General features: G+C 36.6%; 1 protein-coding gene across 1 annotated transcript; it reads right to left on the reverse strand.

Annotated features, from left to right (window-relative positions):
• Window positions 1-19,061: 19,061 nt before the first annotated feature.
• Window positions 19,062-21,939, reverse strand: Dkk1 (dickkopf Wnt signaling pathway inhibitor 1). Its single transcript, XM_004858320.4, has 4 exons — window positions 21,472-21,939; window positions 21,073-21,235; window positions 19,811-19,954; window positions 19,062-19,686 (listed from the first exon to the last, which is right to left on the reverse strand). Exons 1-4 carry the CDS (start codon window positions 21,715-21,717, stop codon window positions 19,433-19,435), a joined length of 807 nt encoding a protein of 268 aa, XP_004858377.1. The 5' UTR covers window positions 21,718-21,939; the 3' UTR covers window positions 19,062-19,432.
• Between the last annotated feature and the right edge of the window lie 577 nt (window positions 21,940-22,516).

Below are 22,516 nucleotides of genomic sequence, written 5' to 3' on the forward strand. Positions count from 1 at the left end.
TGCTGCTGGTAAAGGTACAAGAAAATGAGTTTCATCTTCAATATTAATAGTAGGAATAAAATACTGCACAGTGAAGACTATTCAGAGGTAATTAGCAATGTATATCACAGGTTGCAGTGAAAAATTTATTTAACCAAAAACTCATATGGATATACAGAGGGATATATAAGGATATGCATTATTATGTTGTTATGGATGAATGCAAAATTGGGTTCATGGTCAATCAAAAGGAAATGATTAATAACCCAGGAATATTTGTGCTTATGGGGTAGTATGCAATCTTTATAGAAAAATATTCAAGTGGGCTGGGGATTTAGCTCAGTGGTTCCGGCGCCTGCCTCACAAGTGCAAGGTCCTGAGTTCAATCCCCAGTACCCCCTCCAAAAAATAATTCAAGTTATTATATACATATATATATATATTTATGAAACTTTCAAAGGCATATTTAACATTTATAAATGAATTTAGAGCCAGTTAATATAGGATTGTGCTATTTATACAAGAAGGATAAATTATGAAACTCTTATTAGTTATGTCTAGGGAAATAAAAGGGCTTGGGATAGAAGCGAACAGTAAAAGAAGAATTTTCAACTTATTTTTTCCATTTTTCTACAATAATAACATATTCATTTATTGTTTCTGGTTTAAAGTAAATAAAAGATAGTGGAATAAAAAAGTAACAAAGTCCAAAAATAGGCAAGTTTTAAGATATAACAACTTCTTACTGAGTTTTAGGAACTAGGAGAGATTTGCTTATTGGAGATTTTTTTTAACAAGTTCATTTTATGAGCTTGTAAGAACAGTGTGTCTTAGAAGCAAAGATATAAGTATTAATAAGTAAGTAGAAGTATATCAATAAATGATTTAACGTACAAAAGGCCTATATAAAAATGTACTACATATCTTTTTTCTTTTTTTTTTTTTTGGTCCAGGGATTGAACTCAGGACCTTGCACTTGCAAGGCAGGCACCGGAACCACTGAGCAAAATCTCCAGCCCTGTACTATATGTATTTTACCTACAGGAATTATTGGTAAACTATTTGCCTGTGGATATATGTATAGCAAGGGGAATTTCAACTATGTAAATATTATGCTTTGTGGGGGATTTTTGGCTGCCAGTTAAATTTCGTCCCTTTCTTTGTGGTTTCTATTGATATAATGTTATTTATTCAATAAATACTCTAAAAGAATAGCTATGTCCAGAATTTTTATTTCACAAAAACCACTTGAAAACAATGATTTTAGTCTGAATTCTAGCTTTAAAGAAATTCCACTGATTAAGAAAAGTATTTCAAATACATTAGAATTACACACTGTGAGTAAAACATGAATTTATGTAGTTTTATTATAACTTGTATCATTAGTCTTAATTAAAAATTTAATTTTAGGGCCAGGGATTTAGCTCAGTGGCACTGCACCTGCCTTGCAAGTGCAAGGTCATGAGTTTGATCCCAGGTACAAAAAAAATAATTAATTTTAAATCATTACTAATTCTCAAACTAGAGGCAAGCTTGCATTCTCATTATTTATTCAGCTGTGGTTTACATATTTTTTTCATTCAAGATCAAAAATACATATGCTTAATATTTCACTTCCTTTAATTTGCTTCCATAACTGAATTTTTCAGTCTATATTCTCACATTTCCTGTGCTATATGGTAAATAAATATCCTGCAGTATTTCCATTATGTAAGCTCCCAAGCCAATCACTACTGGAAGTAGGGCCAATAAGTTGATACAACACAAGGGAAGTTGACTAAACTGACAATTCTCTCTTGCTATCTACTCTCATTGAAAAGCAAACTCTACCTAATATCCAGGAATGCTAGGTCAAAGACAGAAAATGTCAGCACTGGACAAGGAAACCAGTGTCACATTCTGCTTCCTAAAATAGTGGTTCTTAAACTTTGCAGCATGTTAGAATTATCTTGGGAATCTTTAAAAACTAAGTGCCAAAGATGCACTCTATACCAATTACATCAGGATCTCTGTGGGTGGGACATGAACATCAGTAGTTTTTAGAGCAGATGATCCAATAAGTAGATTTCAGAACCCATTTCTTAGAGAATGTTAAAAGTTTTTTAAAGCAGCAGCTCCCTCAGCAAATCAGAGCAGCCAAAGAAATTAGTATAAGCAACAGGGCACAGTAAGAGTAGAGAGAGACACTGCTGCAGATTAACAAGCAGTTGGAGGTTAGCTTAAAAGAAAAGAAAATTAAATGCACTAAATGAAGACTAGAATCCTTAAGATTTTGACATCTGCACTTTTCACTGGAAATTATGAAATAATTAGAAATTAGGCCACCTGTGTGTATTTTCCCACCTCAAATAAGATCAAAGTTCCATTATTTAGAGACTAGAGTTCAAGGAATTAGAGATCAGCTTAAGCACGTGGCTTCTTGATTTTTTTCTTTCCTCTCTACTTAACTTTCTATATATCTGTACCTTCTACAACAAGTAGGATCACCTCCAAATCACTGTGCAAGGCTTTCATAGTGAAGGAGTATGCACTTGCTCATTCTTTTTTGAAAAAAAGGAAAGAAAAGACAGATGATAGGCTCTATGGCTAGAGTAGATTTTTAAATAATGCCATTAGAACACTGATTTCAACCTTTTTTAAGACCATAAAGCAGTGATGGCAAAACTTCTAGAGCTTTCAGTGATACAAAAAGTCCATACGTTCACCACCACCGGTGTGAACCCTTTGGAAATTCAATGGATTTTAAATATTTTTTAGGCACAGAAACCACTGTTTTGCTTTTTGAGAATTGTTTGTTCATTTTTTTGAGACAGGCTCTTGTTCTGTAGTTCAGGCTGGTCTTAAACTCACGATATAGCCCAGGCTGGCTTCAGCAATCCTCCTGCCTCAGCCTCCCAAGTGCTGGGATTACAGGTGTGAGCCATCAGGTTGAAAACACTGGATTTAAATTGCATTGTATGTTCTGGGAAATTTATGAAATCATCACACAGTGGGATTAATAGTAGTGTTAATGTGTGTATGTCCTCTTGGACCATAAATTTCTCTGTTATCTGATCATTGAACTTGTACTTCACTAGGTCTTGCTCTGTAGATTCTCTTCAACTAATAAATTATATGTGAAATATTTCAAACCTCATGTTTTAACTAAAAGAGAGTTATCATTCACCCTATTCACTGCATAGGAGCTAAAGGTGTGAGAGATTTTTAAAAATCCATATACTGTTCTGACTCCTTTTCACTTTCCCAGTCTTAAGTCTTGGCACATAGGTCATGGAAAATTTCCAAATTAAGATATATGCTGGCATTCACCTTCCTAGTTGCAAACCTTTGTTAAAGAAAATCAAGGTCTAGGTTCCTGTTTCAGGGTCAGTGTGGCATTTCACAAATCCAAGAGTGAGGCAAAAACATCTATAAGGCTACTGCTTTGAGGAAGACAGAAATTGACAGTGAGTGCCAAACTTGCCTGGTTAGAATAACCTATCAATATTTAGAACTTCCAAAGCTTAGGCCATACTTCCAATCAATCAATCAATCGATCAATCAACCAATCACCTTTTTTTCACAAGAGAAACAGATTTAATGCCTGATGCAGAAATTTACAAGATTAGCTGATAATGTTCATCCACAAAGTCAAATGTAGAAGAGTGCAAGAGATCTGTCCACACACCAGAAAGCTAAATATCCAACTGAAGGCCTGGAGCCCACAGCAATGTCCCATACCAGTCCATATCAGGAGGCTGAGGAATCCTTGAGGGAAGACTAAAGGGTCTGTGCCAGAGAGTCCCAGAGAACTGAATTCTACCAAAAGGCCAAAAAGCCAGTGCTAGAAGCTGAAGAATCTGCTCCAGGAACCAGGAAACGGCACCCAAGGCAAAGGCGAAGAAAGGAGTTCCCCTGAGGAGGACAGCAGCCATCCTTGGTGGTGCCGAGAATAGAGCTCAGCTGAAGCTCCTCAGAGGAGAAAATTCTTTTTACATGCCAATAGTACAAATTTATTATTGTCTTACAAGGGCCATTATTGTTAGTATAACCACATATGAAATATCACTTAGCAACATGAAGTGTATTTTTAAAAATGCACATACACGCTCTCAAGTGATTACCATACACTGCTACAAAAGCAAGAGGCATCAGGCTGCAGAAGTTCCATTATACATAACATATTGAAGTATCTCGAGCATAAAAATTGTACTTAAGTTGTAAAAATAAAGTTTCTTCCTTCAACCATTTGGTCTGAGCTCAAGCAAATAATGAACACCAATGATTTTTACACAACTTCACACCCTTGAGGGAGCAAATCACAGACATCTGAAGTTTTTGAAGCTCCCAAGTGGATGCCAGAGTGAAGACAAGCTTGGTAGACCAGTAACTGACTGATGGTACCCGCAGAACATATTTCAATTTATCTGGGTCCATTGACTGAGTTTAAATCTGGGGATTAAAATATTCTATCTTTAGAAAAGGTAGATTCTAGAAGATTGAAAAGAAGTGTTGTATGGTCAAATTATGGGAACAAGTGAGGCCATTTAATTATGAGTATAGGATATATACAAAAAATTAAGTCATAGTTTGTTATTTTGTTTCTATTGAAGAAGAACAAATTATATGCTTACTAACCCTTTTCATAAGTTTGGGTATATTATGAATGTTACAGAAGTATCTTCAAACATAAAGAGTAAATCTAATACCCCAAATACTAGTTAGTGTTTTTTATTATTATTGACATGAGTGGTCTTAGAAACCATCAGCATTCAGACTTCAGTCATCATTTGACTATTTCTTAGTTTGTGAAATTAAGGACATCAACTTATCCTTCAGTACTTCCTTATCTCATTCCCTTATTAATAGAATGAACATTTATTCACATCTCTTAGGACTGTTTCAAGACTCACATGAAATTATATATTTATGCAACCTCAAATACTGGTACATGTTAAGTCTTCAACCAACAATTTATTTCCAGTCACATAGCCCCTTTTTGGCTACTCCATTAGGATTAAATCATTTTGATTAAAGTTATACAGCACTGAGTTCCAAAATTAGATGCAAAATGCAATCAAAGAAAGGGCTTTAAAAATATAGATTCATAGGTACATTAGCAAGAAATTCTTTTTCAGTAGATCTTGGAAAATACCCAGGTATCTGGAGTTTGAAGTTTTCCAGGTGTTTCAAATGATGGGCTGAAATGAGAACCACTTCTCAGTGAAAGTCATAAAGTAATCAGCCCTTTTGAAATGTAATCAGAAACATAGATGGGAACACTTTTCTTCTTCCAGACCCTAAACTGACATGTAAAATCCCTTCTTGATGACACAACACCGCCGCAGTGTACTTAGAGTATTCTGAGTCAGCTCCCAGCCTGAAGCAGTGTTCACACAAGGCCACGCTGACAGCTCACACACACTGGAATCTGTTCACAGTCCCAGCAGAACATCCGCTTAGGAAATAGCCCTCTCTTTGTGGTAGACACCAGCCTGAGACCTACAGCTATGCAAAAGTTCAACCTTAACTGCAAGTTATACCTCAGAACTGTGATTTCCTCATCCATTTTGTGCTCTAAAAAAACAATCATGTGAGAAACAGTGAATTTAGGTATATTTCTCTTGTGAGTCCCTGATATTTTTAGTACTTTAAAATGAATCCATGGTATAATTATACCAGATTTTCTTCTTCTTCTGGACATTGAAACCACTCAGCCCTCATTTGTTAATAAATAGCAAATGGTAACCATAAACGTAGTTGCTTCTACATAAGATATAATTTGAAGGTTTGACTTAAAGGAAAAGAAACTATAATCAGACTACAAAAACAACATTTATGAAACACAGTTCACATTGTGTGTAGGTGACTTGGTAGGTCTTAAATGCAAGGACAATTTTATTATAATGTAGACTTCAATGTAATATTATTATGCAGAAAACATTGTTCTAAGTGAAAGAAATAGCGTAACCTAACAATATGGTTATTTTGTAAATTTTCTGCTAATTTATTAATTTTTCTCTCTAAACAAGAAAAACATTATAGCATTTCAAACTTTAACAGTTTACTTTTATAGTGTCATTAATTTGATCTTTTACTCTCTTTTTCTTTCAAGGAAATGTATAAGAAAGATTATAGTACATTATCTTTTCAAATATACTTTTAATAAAATTTCATGAAAAGAAGTTTCCCAATTCAGAAGTTCTATAAGCTGCATTTTTCCAAGTTGTTCGATGAAACTTTAACTTATTCCCAATGTGACTATTAAGTACCTTAAAGGGTACAGAAAATTTTAGATTGTTGAATACTTGGTGGTGGTGCTTACTAAGAGATTAAACTTTGGAGAATGCAACCTGGTCCCAAATCCTGGTTCTACTGTTTAATAGCTACATGACTTCAAGGGAACACCTTAAATAATCTCTGTTACCTGAAATATGCTCTGTGAGTTGTAGTTATCAGTATTTCCTGCCAATTGCATCACTTAGTGTGGAGGTTTTATTTTTAAAAGTCCCAGAATATGAAAAGGCAAGTAAAAATATTCATCAAGTTCCCACTGTGTATCAAATACAATGGTACATATCTTCACATTTTAACATGGAAAAAAAAATGGGTTCCTTAGAGAAAGAGAGGAAGGAGAAAGTTATTGAACAAAATTTATTATGAGGGGGCCCAGAGTGCCGAGGAGGTGAGCTGTGTGGGCAGCAGTGCCCCCACCCTGGGTGTGCCAAGCCATTACCTGGATTCACACCTCAGAGTTGCAGGGGTCAAAAAAGAAATCATTCTGAGCTTGAGAAGATAGAGTAGAAGTGAACAATAGAAACAGGGCCTCTCTGAGGCCCCTTGATGAAAATTAAACCCCACCAGAAAAGTGAAGTAAATCTCTGCAATACAGGCACACCAGACCACCTAAGTTGGGGAAGCAGCACAGTGGACCAAAGCAGCTGGCCTGGAAGCATATCCCAACCAGGGCTCCACCCCAACCCCAGAGGCTGGTGCACACCAGCCCAAGCCAAGGGTCTGCCTGGAAATGAGCTGCATGGGCACACAAGCAATAGCCAGAGGTTCACCCCATACCATCAGTAACTGTGTGAGACCCTAGCCAGAAGCTTGCTCACACAACAGGAACTAGGGTGCACAGCCCCCAGCAAAAGGCCCTCCCAGACAACAGCTACGTAGGGGCCCTAGCCAGTGGCACACCTAGATATCATCCCAAGTGTGGACAAGCTCCAACCAGAGGCCCACCCAGACAACAGATCAACTCAGGGATTCAGAAGGCCACCTTTCTGAACCCAGGAATTAGTGTACTGGTGAGCAGCAGAGTAAAGGAAGCTCTGTGGCTTGGTGAGAATTGAAGACCACTGAGTGAGCAAAGAGTTGCCTCAACAAAGGCGAGCAGGCTGCATCTGTTGAAATAAGAAGACACATAAACAAGTCTCAAAACCAGATTTCCAGATCACCTAAGGCAACCCCAAAGGTAAATGAGATGGAACAATCTGATATTCCATCACCTGGACTCCCTGAACTGGCAACAAAAGAGGATCTGGAAAAAAATGAAATCAGAGATAATTTCTCAGATAACAGCAGAGATTTTCCCCATAGTGCAAGACATGATTAATAAATCTAGAGAGGACACAGATAAAGAAATAGAAGAGCTGAGGAACATAATGGAATCCCAACATAGGAAATAAATGGAATCCATAAAAGATATGCAAAACAATTTCCAAGAGATTAAAAACCTCACTGAAAGTTTATGCAGCAGAATAAGCCAATGTGAGAACAGAATGTCAGATATAGAAGATAAGATTGCAATTAGTGACCAGGAAAAGAAAAAATTTCTTTAAAATAGTAAGGGACCATGAGAAATCAATCCAGCAGCTACTAGATGATGCAAAGAAGTATAACATAACACTGATTGGAGTCAATGAAGAAATAGGAGAGAGTGCAGATGACACAAAAAAACTGTTCACAGAAGTAATGGCAGAAAACTTCCCAAGCAGGGGGAAAGAACTCAACATACAGATAAGGGAGGCATATAGGAATCCAACTAGCCATAATCAAAAGAAATCTACACATAGGCATGTAATAGTTAATATTTCAGAAACCCAAAAGAAGAACATAATTCTACAAGCATGGGCTGGGGGATTTAGTTCAGTGGTTTCACCACCTGCTGTACAAGTGCAAGGACCCGTTTAAAAAGAAAAATTCTACAAGCAGTTAGAGAAAAGAAACAAATAACATACAAAGGAAAGCCCATCAGAATCACAGCAGACTTCTCAATGCAAACCCTCAAGGCAAGAAGAGCTTGGAGTGACTTATTTCAAGCCCTAAAGGAAAACAGCCTCCAACCCAGATTGATGTACCTTGCAAAACTATCTTTCAAAATTGATGGTGAATTGAGATACTTTCATGACAAAGAGCACCCTAGGAGCTTCAGGAATACCAAAGCAGTAGTACAAAAAATTTTAGAAATATCCTAGGAAAAGGCAATGAGGATCACAACCCCAGAAAGCACAGCAGAATGAGTCCATCGGGCACGACAAGAAATTAAACATCATGACAATGGTAAATCAATATGTATCAGTTATAGCTATCAATGTTAATGGTCTCAATTCCCCAATCAAAAGAAATAGACTGGCAGAATGTGTTAAGAAGAAAGATCAAACAATGTGCTACATACAAAAACACATTTAATTTATTTTACTTATTTATTTATTTATTTATTTATTTATTTTTGGTACCAGGGATTGAACTCGGGTCCTTGCACTTGCACAGCTGGCAGTGAAACCACTGAGCTAAATCCCTGGCCCAAACACACTTAATTTAAAAAGAAAGTTATAGACTGAAAGTAAAGGGTGGAAAACAACACTCCATGCAACAGGAACAGCCCAAAAAGCAGGAGTAGCTATCCTCTTTGCAGATCAAGTGGATTTCAAACCAAAATCTGAAACACTTCTGGCCCCAAGAATTTCATGTAAGGGACAGTCAACCTGTATGTACAAATCTGTTGTGAACATGTGTTTTCATTTATCTTAAGTAAAATCTTAAGAATAGAACTGCTGGTTCTTAACAGTAATACAAGAAAGTTCTATATTGTTTTCCAAAATTGTTTTATCATTTTACATTCACATTAGCAGTATTAGAAAGTTCTAACTGGTTCACACCTAAGCTGACATTTGTTCTTTTAAAACTTTAAAACTTTCTTTTAAAACTTTAACTTAATCTCCCTAATGAGTGTATAATATGATCTTGTTTTTGTACTGGTTAGTATTTTTCTGATTCTAGTGTTGCACACCTTTCCTTGTGGCATACTAGTTATTTATCATCTTCTTGTGTCTACTTTTTAATTGGGTTTTCTATTAATGAGCTGTAAGAGTTCTTTATATATTCTGGTTATAGGTTACATGTATTATAAATATGTTCTGGTTAAGGACTACTTTTCATTTTCTTATTGATGTCTTTTAAAGTTCTAAATTTTGATGGAATCTCATTTATCAATTCTTTTCTTTTACACATCATGGTTTTTGTATCCTAGGAAATTCTTGCCTATCCTAAATTCATGAACATTTTCCCTTATAATTTGTTCTTAAAGTTTTACAGTTTTTGTCTTTCATGTTTAGGTTCATAGAACCTTTCAAGTTATTTTTATGTATGGAAATGAAGGGTTGAAGTTAATGTTTTACATACAGATACCAGGTATTCTAGTACCATTTGTTAAAAACATTATCTTTTCCTCTGCTCTTGAGTTGAGTTTATGTTCTATAAAATGTTAATGTTAAATAATCTTTCAAAAATCAGTGGACCATATATGTGTGGTTCTATTTCTAGGTTCTCTGTTTTATTCCATTGATCTATATGTCTTTCCTTACACCAACACTGCCTTGATTACTGTAGCTTCAGAAGATGTCTTAAAATTAGGTAATAAATGTCTTCCAACATTGTTATTTTTTTCTTTTTACTTTTCCAGGACCTTTGTACTGCTGCATAACGTTTAAATTTCAATATCCAATTCTTTATTTATAGCAAGTATATATTGACCTGAATTTTTATATATACCTTGTGTTTTCTAATCCTGCTAAATTCAAATACAAGTTTTAGGGGCTCCTAGAGATTTCTTAATATTTTCTCTGTAGATGATCATTTAATCTACATGTAAAGATTTTACTTCTACCTTGTCAATCCTATGCTATTTATTTCTTTTTATTGCTAGGCTATTTTTGTTAAGACCTGTGTTTCAAAGTTTAATGGACTGATGAAGAGTAGGCATATCTTCCCTTATTCCCCACCTTAGGGAGAAAGCATTGTATCTTTTCCATTCATATAAAGTGTTTTTGCTGGAATTATGGAGTACATGTCTTTTATCTGTGGAGAAGGTTCTGTTCTACTTCCAGTTTCCTCATGGCTTGTACCATGAACAGCTATAGAATTTAGTCCAATACTTTTCCTGCAACTACTGATAGGATCATATAGCTTTTTCCTTTCCTTTGTTAAAATGATGACTTTTGGGGGTGGATCTTCCAATCCCGAACCAACACTGCCATCCCTATAATAAAACCACTTGCTACATACTGCCAGATATGATTTCTAGTATTTTTTTGTTAAACAAATTTATATTTATGTTCATAATTTTCTCTTCTATTATCTTTATCCAGTTTTAGTATTAGCACAATGTTGATTTCCTAAAATGAGGGGAGACCTGTTCCTTCTTTTTTCTGCTTTAAATGTTTGATATAATTTGTCAGTTAAAATGTACATGAGCCTGTTGTTGTCATATAGGTAGCTTTCCAAGCTAGAAATATACTTTCTTTAATAGGTGCTGTTCAAATTTTATATTTCCTCCAGAGTTAGTTGCATTAATTTGTCTTCCAAGGTACTTCTTAGAAGTTGTCAAATTTATTTCAAAAATGATTTTTGTAATATGCTTTCTATATCCTTTTAAATTCTGTAAAATCTGTGGTAATGTCCTCTAGATCTTGATATTGTAATTTTTTAAAATGTATAATTTATATTGAGTAATAGAAAGAAAAGGTCTAAATGAGTAGGGGAAGTGGGAGGTCTAGGGGAAAGGAAAGAAGGGAAAAGAAAAAGAATATGAGAAAAGTAAAAATGTGGAAACAAAGTCTTTGTAAATAGGGAAGGTTGGAGGAGGTAAAGGGAGGGCAGGGGAATGGGGAAAAATAAGAATCAAGATACCTCATGTAAAGGTACAAGATCCCAATGATGAATGTAACTGTATTGTATACCTAAAATGTACCAATAAACTTTATGGAAAAAAAATAAATTTATTATGAAGGAAAAATCTTTCCAGTTTCTTACTTTTGCTCAAAATGGACCCTAGCCTTAGAAAATCTGAACATCTTGTTTGTTTGTTTGTCTGTCTGTTTTAAACATTGTCTTTAATCGGCCACCTAAGTGTCAGGGCACCATAGCGGATCAAAAAGATAAGAGAGACTGTTGATTGAACTGAAATGCTTAGCCAGTGCTTCCAGAATAATTTTCACACTTTTCCTTGTCTCTAGCATTCTGTTTATATTAGCTATGAAATTTAATCTCCCTGATAGAAAGATTATAAACCAAGCTGACAGAGATTTTTAACTGGGTTGTCAGGAAGACAATGGTGAGATTTTTCTCACTAATGAAAATGTCTACACTGAAGGCCACATCCTGTTAAAGTGGTTTATGTATTTCTGTGACTTATGTACCTCATTACTCACTTCAGTGTATTATATAATCATTGACAATTATAGAGTCAAGAACAGAAGAAAAAATGAGTATATTACATCAAAATTGTGATTTTTTTTCTTTTATCTACACCCTGTTCCTTCTTTTGGATTTTTTTTTTTTGTCCTGTGCATCAAACTCAGGGCCTCATGCTTGCCAGGCAGGCACTGTCTTTTGGATATTTTAAATTATTTGTTTCAGTATGTTCTGTTTTGTTGTAGTTTAATGAAATTGGCACAACTACTTTTATTGTAATTTATTCATTTATTCTTCCATTCAGCAGCATTTACCAAGTGCAGTTCTCCTGGTCAGTCCTTCTTTAGTGGAAGAGAATCTGTTCAGTAAATGAATGACATTTTCCTTTTCCATAGTTTTTGGGAAATTAATGAACAATTATTGTCTTAGTCACTTTCTTGTCACTGTGGCACAATTCCCAACACCCACAACTTAAAGGAGAAAAAGTTTATTTTAGTCATTGTCCACAGACTCCACGGTCAGATGGCCTGGCAGAAGGGCACAGAGGAGGAAAAGCTGCTCATGTCATGGCAGCTAGGAAGCAGTGTTAAGGGATGAAGCAAAAAGGGAGCCACACCCTTCTAGGCCAGCCCACAGTGACCAGCCTCCTTCAACCAGACCCCCACCTCCTAACTGCAAGTCAGCTACAGTGTCCCCATAATCCAATCACCTTCCAGACATGAAATTTTGGTGGCCATTTTAGATCTAAACTATAAGTGACTCAGCACCAACAATAATTTTCCTTATCAGAATGAGACATATTAACATAACTGCTTGATATAAAAGAAAAATTATGACTCAAGTCCAAGTTCTAGCCCTACCTTTAGAATAAATAATAATAATTCCTTGCCTGATTGTTACAGAAAAATGGAAAGCAATGAAAAGAGATTAAATACTTCTAATAATCCTACCTGCCAGATAGACAGTCTAAAATTAGATTACAAATCTGACGTTCTTTGATGTTCCTATGAGTAATTAAAATCATTCTGTGCATGTTCTGTAATAGGCTTTTTTTTTTCAAAGATTCATATATGGGGAATTCTGAACATTTCTGCATATCATTTTAATGATTGCAGAATATTTTATAACATACATAAATCATCTATACATTTCTATTTTGTTGACATTTAATTCATATACTATTTTTGCTATTATAATACCATTGCAGATGTATTTTTTATCCTTCTGTCCTTTAAACATACTTCTAGAACTAAAATTACTGCATCAAAGACTTTTTACATGTTAAACACATTCCAAATTGCCTTTCTGAAAAGAAATTCTAATTACAACCTACTAGTATTGTTTAAGAATGCTGGGAGTTTTGTACCTATCACAAGAATAGGTATTATCAACAATAACTAGGTAATTTGTTTAATTTAACATTTAAGATTTTTAACTAGGAAATCTGTTTAACTTAACATAAAGATTTTTACAAAGTAAACATGTTTTGCAGTCAGAAATTTTCTTTATTTACCTTTGTATTAGCAGAAAAATACATATTTGTATTTTAAGATGACATTTACAGATCATCCTAATATAATAGCAAAAAATATATAATTCTGCAATTATAAAATAGCTAAACTAGAATCTATGATTAAGCTATGGATTACAAGGGTGACTATGAAGTAAATAATACTACTATACAATTCTATCATAAGTTTTCTGGTTTTGTTTGAAATATTCGTACACACACAGTTTCAGTTGTAGGAGGCTTTTTTATAAGTTATATCTCATGTACTCATTTGAAGAAGTTCTTCAAAAGCCAATCCACTCTAAAAATTGAAGTTCTCCAACCAGTTTACAAGACAGCTATAAAATGTTAAATTAACTGGCATCTGAAGCACATGATGTGCCGCAGCAAACTGAGAATATTTCCAGGTTGCATTGTAATTGTTTTAGAAGGTGGACACTTTTAACAAAATCAAGTGCATGCATTTAAGGCATGTTTCTGTTGTTTTACTTGACTTCCTTGAGTGAGTTAGTTAGTGAACCTGTCTGTCACAAATAATTTGATCATCAACCAAATCAAACCTGAAAGAAAAGAACCCAATACACAAGATACCATGCTATCATCTGAAATCATTCAAATGATTTTTCTTTAACATAAACATGCAACCTCAATATGACATATGCAACTAAAGAAAGCACTTCTGGCAAGATATGACAACATCTAGTTTGGACTTGGATTCTTTCCAGAATTCCTGATACATGGAATATCCCAGACCAGCAGTCATAAATGCTATCTCTTTAGCTTTTCGGGTATGCTTGGATCTCTGATCTTCATCATATGTGGAAAAAGGAACATCTGTGTCAGCTGACATGGCAATTGCTTGAGGAATCTTCTAAAAAATGTCAAAAGCCCTCACAATCCAACCAGTTTCTCTCATTTGCATTTCATTTGAATTTCAGAGTGTCACAGAGATGTGAAGGGCTTCAATATAAAAAAGATTAGGTGCAATTTTTGCTAATAAGGAGAAAGTTGTTAAATAATGCAAACTGTAATATGGAATTATGTTCAGCCATGTTTCATGTCTTCTGCCAACTTTGTTTTTTACTATAGAATCTATTTAGTAGTTTATAACAGCAAGGGGGTAATTCCCACTGCTCTCCAAAGATAATTTCATATTTAAGGGCCAGGGTGTATTGTGAAGTACATGAGGCTCTTGGTTCAATAGCCAGCATAATGTTTTTAAATTTTTAAATAATATTTATGGCCTATTTCATATTATTTTCATTAATAACTTTTGGTCAAAAAATCACGTTACCATAATTTGTAAAACTGTATATTAATTAATTCAGTCCAAAGCAGAATTGTCCCAAACATAATTTCCTTAATCTCAACTCTTGCAGGTATGGAAGTAATCTCATTCTTATTTTATAACCCTTTTGACAAAACAAAAACAACTATGGCTTATGAAGACAGTTTTGTGACTGTTTTAAAACAATATATGTCTCAAACTTTCCTTCATCAACCCTATTGCCATCTAATACGTAAGTGTTGCTAGAGAGTTTTTCTGTTTTTCCTAGACAACAACTATTATAAAAGATCAAAAAAATGTGTTTTTTGAGATACCTTACATTCTTGCTAAAGTGGACTATTGCCTGTTTTCTTAATAAATATGCATTTTAAAATAAAGTTTTTATAGCTCCATAATTTTGCTGACAGTGCTGTTTCTAATATCCTTTCCTTTCTACTTTGTAAATGGCTTCTCATCCTTAAAAAATGTGATACCTATCCCTAAACAGTCTTTCTTGTAGAAATACTGTAGCTCCTAAGAATGCTGTACTGAATGTAATCAATCACGTTTTTATACAGTAGTGGGAACTGGGTAATCAAGCTAGCCAACAGACCAGAGATGAACCCTTGAAAAAAGCCAAGCCAATAAAAACCTTTGCTCAGGAATTTGAATTAGAGTCTTTGAGAGGCTAAACAATTTGCTGAGGAGAGCTGAGCTCAATAGTTATTTATACTGGGGACATATTTTTTTCATCATGACAAACCATATGGCACCATGTGTAGATTACAATGAAGCATAAATTATAAGCAACTTAATGAAGCCAATCTACAGAATATCTTCTGTACTAATTTTTATAAGAAGTTTCATTTCAGTTTCTTTTTTGCTCTCTTTTTGTATTTTAAATACTTCTACATTAAAGAAAATTTACTCTAATTAGTTTTATTTTAAAATAATTATTAAATAAAATTATAAATGCTCCCTGCACTCTTTTCTTCTTTAGGCGAGGTGAATATTGCAATTTTTGCTTAATCTGAAATTTACTGATTGAAATGAGGATAGAGATATTCTTCTAAATTCTCTCTTTTCCTTAAAATAAAAGGACCTTGAGAAAATGGAGATTCAAATACTGTCACTTTTCTGAGTAGCTACAGACTAATTTAATCATTAATATGTTGTCAGGTACTAGTATATTATAACAGTATATATGCTTTATTGTCCAATAGTAAGTCCTAAAATACTGCCTACTATCGGTTAGACATAATGGCAAATATTATTCTCACACTTAACTTCTATATTCTCACACTTATAATAATCTATATTCTCTCCGCATTATCAGTGAGGTTATACTCTTTGCCAATCATGCAGTTATATCTTGAAGGAGCTCTGACTTCATCCCAAATCAATCTGACTCCAGAGACTCTAACTATTCTACAGAACCAATGCCAAGCACTAATGTTTGTTTGTTGTCTACTTTGGTAAATAGTGAGTTCCTTAACAGTACAAACCAATGTTGTACACACCATTTTACATGACAATATAGTGCTCACTGAGCAGATTAATGTCAATAAATATATATTGAAGTAAAAATTCCTAGAATTACCTAAATTGTAGTCCTAGATTATTGAAGCGATTGCCTGTTTCTAAACATTCATTATATGCCAACCATTTGAAGACCCACATAAGTGCACATATTTGTACAACCATCTAATGTCTGTATATTTTTTATATTTTTAATGTAGAGATAATATATTTATTTTATAAATTTATTTTATAAATCAGAGTATTGTTTTAGAAGACATAGAAATTGTAATTATAAACTAAATGGAAGACATTTTATAAGCCAAATAATATTTTTGTCTATTTTTCTTTAATACTATAAAAGAAAGTTGACAACAGGATAAAGTTAGATACTACAGCCAATTTTGAAATAAAGAAAAATGTAGAGACTTAATCAATATTTTCCACAAGAGGCAGTGAGTGCTACTATGGCTATGAAATTTAGAAATATTAAAGCTGATACAATTTATAAATGTATAATTATGCTACTGACTTCATAAGTGAATTAGTTAAACTTGATTTATTATAGGGAAATTCATAAATATTTTGATCTACTGAAATACTAGTAATCATATTTTGGTTGACTGTTACTTTTAACCAATATGTCCTTTCCTCATTGCTATAAATAGATTAAATAGTTGAAATATTCACCTATTCCAGCAAAACCTGGAAAGGGGTCATTTTTGTTGTTGTTGCTTGGCAACTGTTGTAGAATTGAAGTAAGATGAACAAATCACCTTCAAATGAGTGTTGAGATTAGTGTTTACTGTAAATGTGCTAGCATAAGCCTGTATTTCCCGTCTTCTCCTTTGAGAAACAAAGGCACTTATCATCACTAGATTGGGGATAAACAGACATCTCAATATTTTTCCTAAGCCAGACCTTATAGACAGCTAGAGAAACTATCCTTTTCAGTTTCAGATTTTGTATCAAAAATCAGTCAATATGCTATAAATATATAAGGACAGGAACACAGTAATTTTGTATCCATAGCACAATATTTGTTAGAGTAAAAACTCTGGAAACAACTTAATTATCAATGACTTTTTAAATATATTAGACTGCAATGATTCCAGCATACCACAAACAATGCAATTATTAAAAAGAATGACTCACGTGTCTCTATTACATAGGCTGTCCTATAGGATCCTCAAAGTAGAGAACCAGGTGCAAGGCAGAATGTGGAGTATGTTAACATAAAATGATAAAATACTTCATGAAATTTTCCTATGTGTATGCATTTTCCTTTTTAATAGTTTAAATGACCACCACCACAAAACATTTTAAGCAACCTCTATCTAACAGTTCTATGTTCTTAAGTGATTTTCTTTTAAGCTGTATTTTATCTGACTGTCCTCTTCCAGCCTTCTAGCTAATAAAATGTCTATGATTTTGATATAGCTTCTTAGCTGAATAAATGTACAGTTTATTTTTCCTGACAATCTCTTCCTCAGTTCCCAGTTAGATGAGAAGACCTATCCCTTCTCGGTTAATCTCACTCTCTCCCACCCTGTCTTGAGATGGGCAGCAGGCAGGACTAGAACTCAGGCTGCAGAGTGGGAATCACAGCGATGGAGTCCCTGGCCCCTGTAGGTTCCTGTGGAAAGGAAGGGATCCAATAACCAAGGCCCTGTAAGCCTTTGCTCCTTTCCTCTCTTAAACAGAAGGCCCTGCTTTCTTCTTTTCGTGAAAGGATTTCCTGTCTCCTTTCCTCTATTGTCTTCTTTCCTATTCCTTTAGTGGAGATGGCAGGCCTTAGAATTAGCTTTTTTGGCACTTCAGAAGGCAAACACATGTAGAAAAAGAAAGTTTCTCCTGTGTGAGGAAGCTGAGACTTGCAGACAAAAGGAATGTATCCACAGACATCCTCCCTGGTTCCCTCTCAGTGAAGAGCTAACAGAAGTTGGTGTCCTGCTGTCTGGGTTCCTAGACACTAAGCCACTTCCGGGAACACAAAAACAACAAGCATTCTAGGACATCTGTGCTATTTAAGTAAACATTTGGACAATCGGTCAATTACTACTATCCCACGAATGGCTTGAACCCAGTGTTTTGTGGTTTTCATGCAGGATTTTAGAATACTGCAGAGAAGGTATAAACTGGGAAGGTGGTTTCCCCCCTTTCCTGATATTTGATATAAATATAAAATTTGACAGGTAAAAATGCAGATAGTTTAGATTTCATGGCAGTGGGTTTTCTTTCAAACAATATATTCCTATCCTTATTTCAATTACTAGATTTTAGTTGAATAACGCTGCTCACCTAGCAAGAGAAGAGTCAGATATGTGAGATTTTGTGCTTGTTATTTAATAATTATTTTCAAATTAAAATTATTAGAGTAAGCCTTCCTTGTATATAGGAATATTTAAGATATTTCATATTAATTTTTTATACACAATTGGCATTCATTTGTTAACTATATTTCCATGCACACATCATTTTCCTGCCAACTACCAAGTACTTTGGTATTGCTTCTCTGAACATTTCCTTCCTTGTCCAGTAGGTATTGACCATTAGGTAACATTAATTTATTGGAAACTATTTTTGAATGTAGGAATGTAAGAGTCAACCTCATACTAGCACAAACATTTCTGTTATCAATAGAAAATACATTTTAGCTCAGTGGTTCCACCGCTTGCCTTTCAAGTGCAAGGTCCTGAGTTTGATCCCCAATACAACCCCCCCCCCAAAAAAGAAAATACATTTTCTTTGAAGTTACTCAATATTGTCTTACATTTAGAAAATATATTTTATTTGACCATTTTTAAACATGTCATATTTATGTTTATCTGTACACACACACACACACACACACACACACCTCTTCTAAGACCACAATCCCAAAATTTACCTGTACTTGTAACATTTCATGATATTAAATGTTCAGTTTTGTTTCAAAGACTGCCACAGCCTAGGGTGAAATAGAATGTAAACATTGAGACAGTGCTAGCTTATTCAGAAACTCAGCTAGTGTTTTTATGCTAAAGTTTGGATACCCATCACTTGTTCATCCAAGAGCTTTTTGTATTTCTAGACTCTAGAATTAAAACAGGAAAGAGCTATGCACTTAGGAACTGTAAGCTAAAGTTATTTATTTCAGTTCAACATAGAATATTTATTAGCCAAGGTAAAATCAATGTATACAAAAATTTACATAAAAGAGGAACAATAGGCAATGCAGCACCTTTAGAAAAATAATTAAAAGTTTTGTTACATTTACAGGTAAGTGCCACACTGAGAATTTACAACACAGTAATTTACTGCAATCACAGGGGAGTTCCATTAAGAAACAAAGGTCTCACACTCCACATTTTCAGAGGGTATTATTGGAATGCTTAACTACAGTCACAGAATGTGTACACCCTTTAGGATTGAGCTGATAAGTCATAAAAGGTTTTCATGGCATATATTATATAAGCAGAGTCCATTGCATTTGGACAGCTGGTTTAGTGTCGTTGGCAGGTGTGAAGCCTAGATGAATTACTGGCTTGATGATGATCTTTCTGTATCCGGCAAGACAGCCCTTCTCCACAGTAACAGCGCTGGAATATCTCTAGACCATGGGAGCCTTTTCTCCTGTGTTTGGTGCATACTTGACCTTCTTTGAGAACAGGTTTACAGATCTTGGACCAGAAGTGTCTAGCACAACACAATCCTGTGGCACAGTCTGATGATCGGAGACAGACAGAACCTTCTTGTCCTGTGAAGGAGACAGAAAGAAAAGTAGAGTTACTGCTAAACCTTCATCATGTCATTAAGACAATTTAAAAGACATTTCTGACATGCTAAAAAGGAGAAATGGATTTTAAGGTGCCTTGATCTACCTTTGGTGTGATAGATTTTTGAAGACAGTGTGGTTCTTCTGGAGTACCCATCCAAGGTGCCATGATCATTACCAAAGCTTTCAATGATGGTTTCCTCGATTTCCCCTCTATGGAAATGACTGTGATCAGAAGGCATACATATTCCTAATGAAGCAGAAAACAGCAATTAATTCTAAAGTTGTATTATGTTACTGCTAACAGCCAGCCATGACAGAAACAGTCTGTCACTGCCTACCTGAGAGAGTCTATTGCAGTGACTTTCTTTTAAAAACAGGCCAAACTTCCTTCCTAGTATTTATTAATGCAAAACTCCCCAAATGGACAGAAGTATTGATAACAGTGCAATCAACACTGTATAATCATATGCAAGATCCCCAGTACAGCCTTTCAAAATATTTTCCCAATAACTGTGATAGTGGCAGTGAAATTTCTGCCTATTTTAATATCACAATAGGGTAAGATTACTAGCCACTTACAGGTTTTTTTTCTTAAAAATAAACTTCTCGGTCTATGGTTCTATATGAATACAGACGAAGTTAAACAAATCCACTTCCAGCTGCCTGGAAGATTACAATCTCACCCATCAGTTACTTCACTGTATAATTTCTATATTACAGAGACTGAGTTAATTCATCCTAGAGTACTGCTCTGTCCTAAAGAGGGTAGCCACCCTGTAAGTTTATTTCTGGAGACCTCTTTGGCTGTCTGAGTACCTCTTTGAGAAGTTAAAGTTTTGTGGATCTGTGGTTGGGAGGAGGAGCAGTTATTTTAGTAGAGGATGGAGGGAGAAGGAAAGATGGAGAAACCAGGATGCTAGGGTACCAAGATCTCCCTTAAAAATGGCCAGCACATTTAAATCGCTCTGCCCTCTGGGTGGTAAGTTTCATTATCCAGGGATAGTGAATGACAAGCCAGTCTAGCAAAGCCGTGAGAGTCACCTCATAAAAAATAAATAAATAAATAAAAATGAAAACGGGTAGCAAGATGCCTCTGGATCAGAATGATGCCCTCCCCATCCTCTTTCTCATTTCACCACTAGGGTGAGGAACACAGAGGAAGATAACGAGCTCCCGACCTCTGAACTTAATCTCCTCTCAGACTAAACACTCGCAATGGAGCTATTTCAATGGAACCCCCGCATACTTGAACACCCATTTACTTGCAGGTGGCGCCCCAGTATTCGCAGAATGGAGAGGTTCTCTTTCTCCGGCAGGCACTCAAAGGCGGATGGCTTGACTCAGAAAGGGAGCCACAGGACTCACCGTTCTTGCAGTAATTCCCGGGGCAGCACATCGCGTGGCGCAGGCAGCGTTTGCGGCGCTTCCTGCAGGCGAGACAGATCTGCACTCCGCCGCCCCCTGCGCGGGCGGGACTCGAGCAGTACTCGTCTGTGCTGCACTCCTCGTCCTCCGCGCACGGGTACGGCTACGAGAAGGGAGCGGAGAGGTGAGGAGCCCGGGCCTCCTGGTACCAACACTGCCGGGCCGGGTGCTCGGCACAGTCCTTAACTCTCCGCCTCTCCTCATCTACCGCCCACGGTTCCCAGATGTAGCATTTCCGGGAGAACACTGAGTCTCACAGACACAGCGCCTCCTCCACCCTCCTCTTGGAATGGGAGCCCTTCAGGGTCACAGCGCCCCTGCATCCCGGACCCCTCTCACCTGGTAATTGTCAAGGGCCTGGTACTTGTTCCCGCCCTCATAAAGAATCCCAGGTGCCGCGCTGACTGCAGAGCTCGGGTGCCCGGCAGCGCCCCCCAGCGGCGGGGGGACGTTCTTGATTGCGTTGGAATTGACCAGCACCGAGTTCAAGGTGGCGCTCACTCGGAGCAGAGGGTGGCTGCCCAGAGCCAGCGCTACCAGGGCGACCAAGAAGCGAGCAGCTCCCACTGCGCCCAGAGCCGGCATCTCAGGATTCAAGTAGGAAACAGACAAGAGAACGGAAGGATGTCACTGTGCAAGCCTGGTCCCACCGAAACGAAACGAGCTGGCGCGGGGTCTGAGCCCGGTCCCGGGACGTCCCAGAGTCCCGACTGCAGGGCGCCCGCAGCTCTGCTCCGCCACCGCCACCCGAGCTGCCTTTATACGGCGGGCTCCGAGCGTTCCGGCCCCTGGGGGGAGACAACAAAGCGGGGATGGGATTTCAAAGCACTGGGAGGGCCCGGGAGGGGGTGTGTTTGTGTACTTGAAGGGAGGGGGCTTTGACACTGTGCACCCAGCCCCTCCCTTGCACTGTCGCCGCCGCCGGTCCGGCTCACCTCCGAAGTGAGGGATCTCAGTGTGCGCTTGAGCAGAGGACCCAACAACCGCAGCGGGCTGGAGAAACTGCGAGCTCCGCGTCCAGGCCTGGCAGTAGGGGTTGAATTACTTGCATCTGAAATACTTTGCACAGCCAAATGGTGATAGCCATTGCAAAACCACCTTTCTCTCCTGTCCCTTAAGCCAATATTCGTTTGTTTATGCAAACAATATTCGGTTTTTAAAATAACCTCCTCGATAATTCAAAGGTCCGAAGTAGCTGCTCTACTAGAACGCCAGGTGCAAGCACGGACCAACCCTTTAGCCTCGCGACTCCCCGACCTGGATGAGGTCCTGGTGTCTAAATTCCTCCAGTGGCTTCTCCTCGCCCCACCCCGACCTCTCCTTTCCACTTTGAGAAAAATGTGCAAAGAGGAGAAAATTTGCACATCAAACGAGGATAAAAAGG

The sequence above is a fragment of the Heterocephalus glaber genome, unplaced genomic scaffold, assembly GCF_053883595.1.
Source record: "Heterocephalus glaber isolate CG9 unplaced genomic scaffold, H.glaber_assembly_v1.0 deba00001497, whole genome shotgun sequence".
NCBI lineage: Eukaryota > Metazoa > Chordata > Mammalia > Rodentia > Bathyergidae > Heterocephalus > Heterocephalus glaber.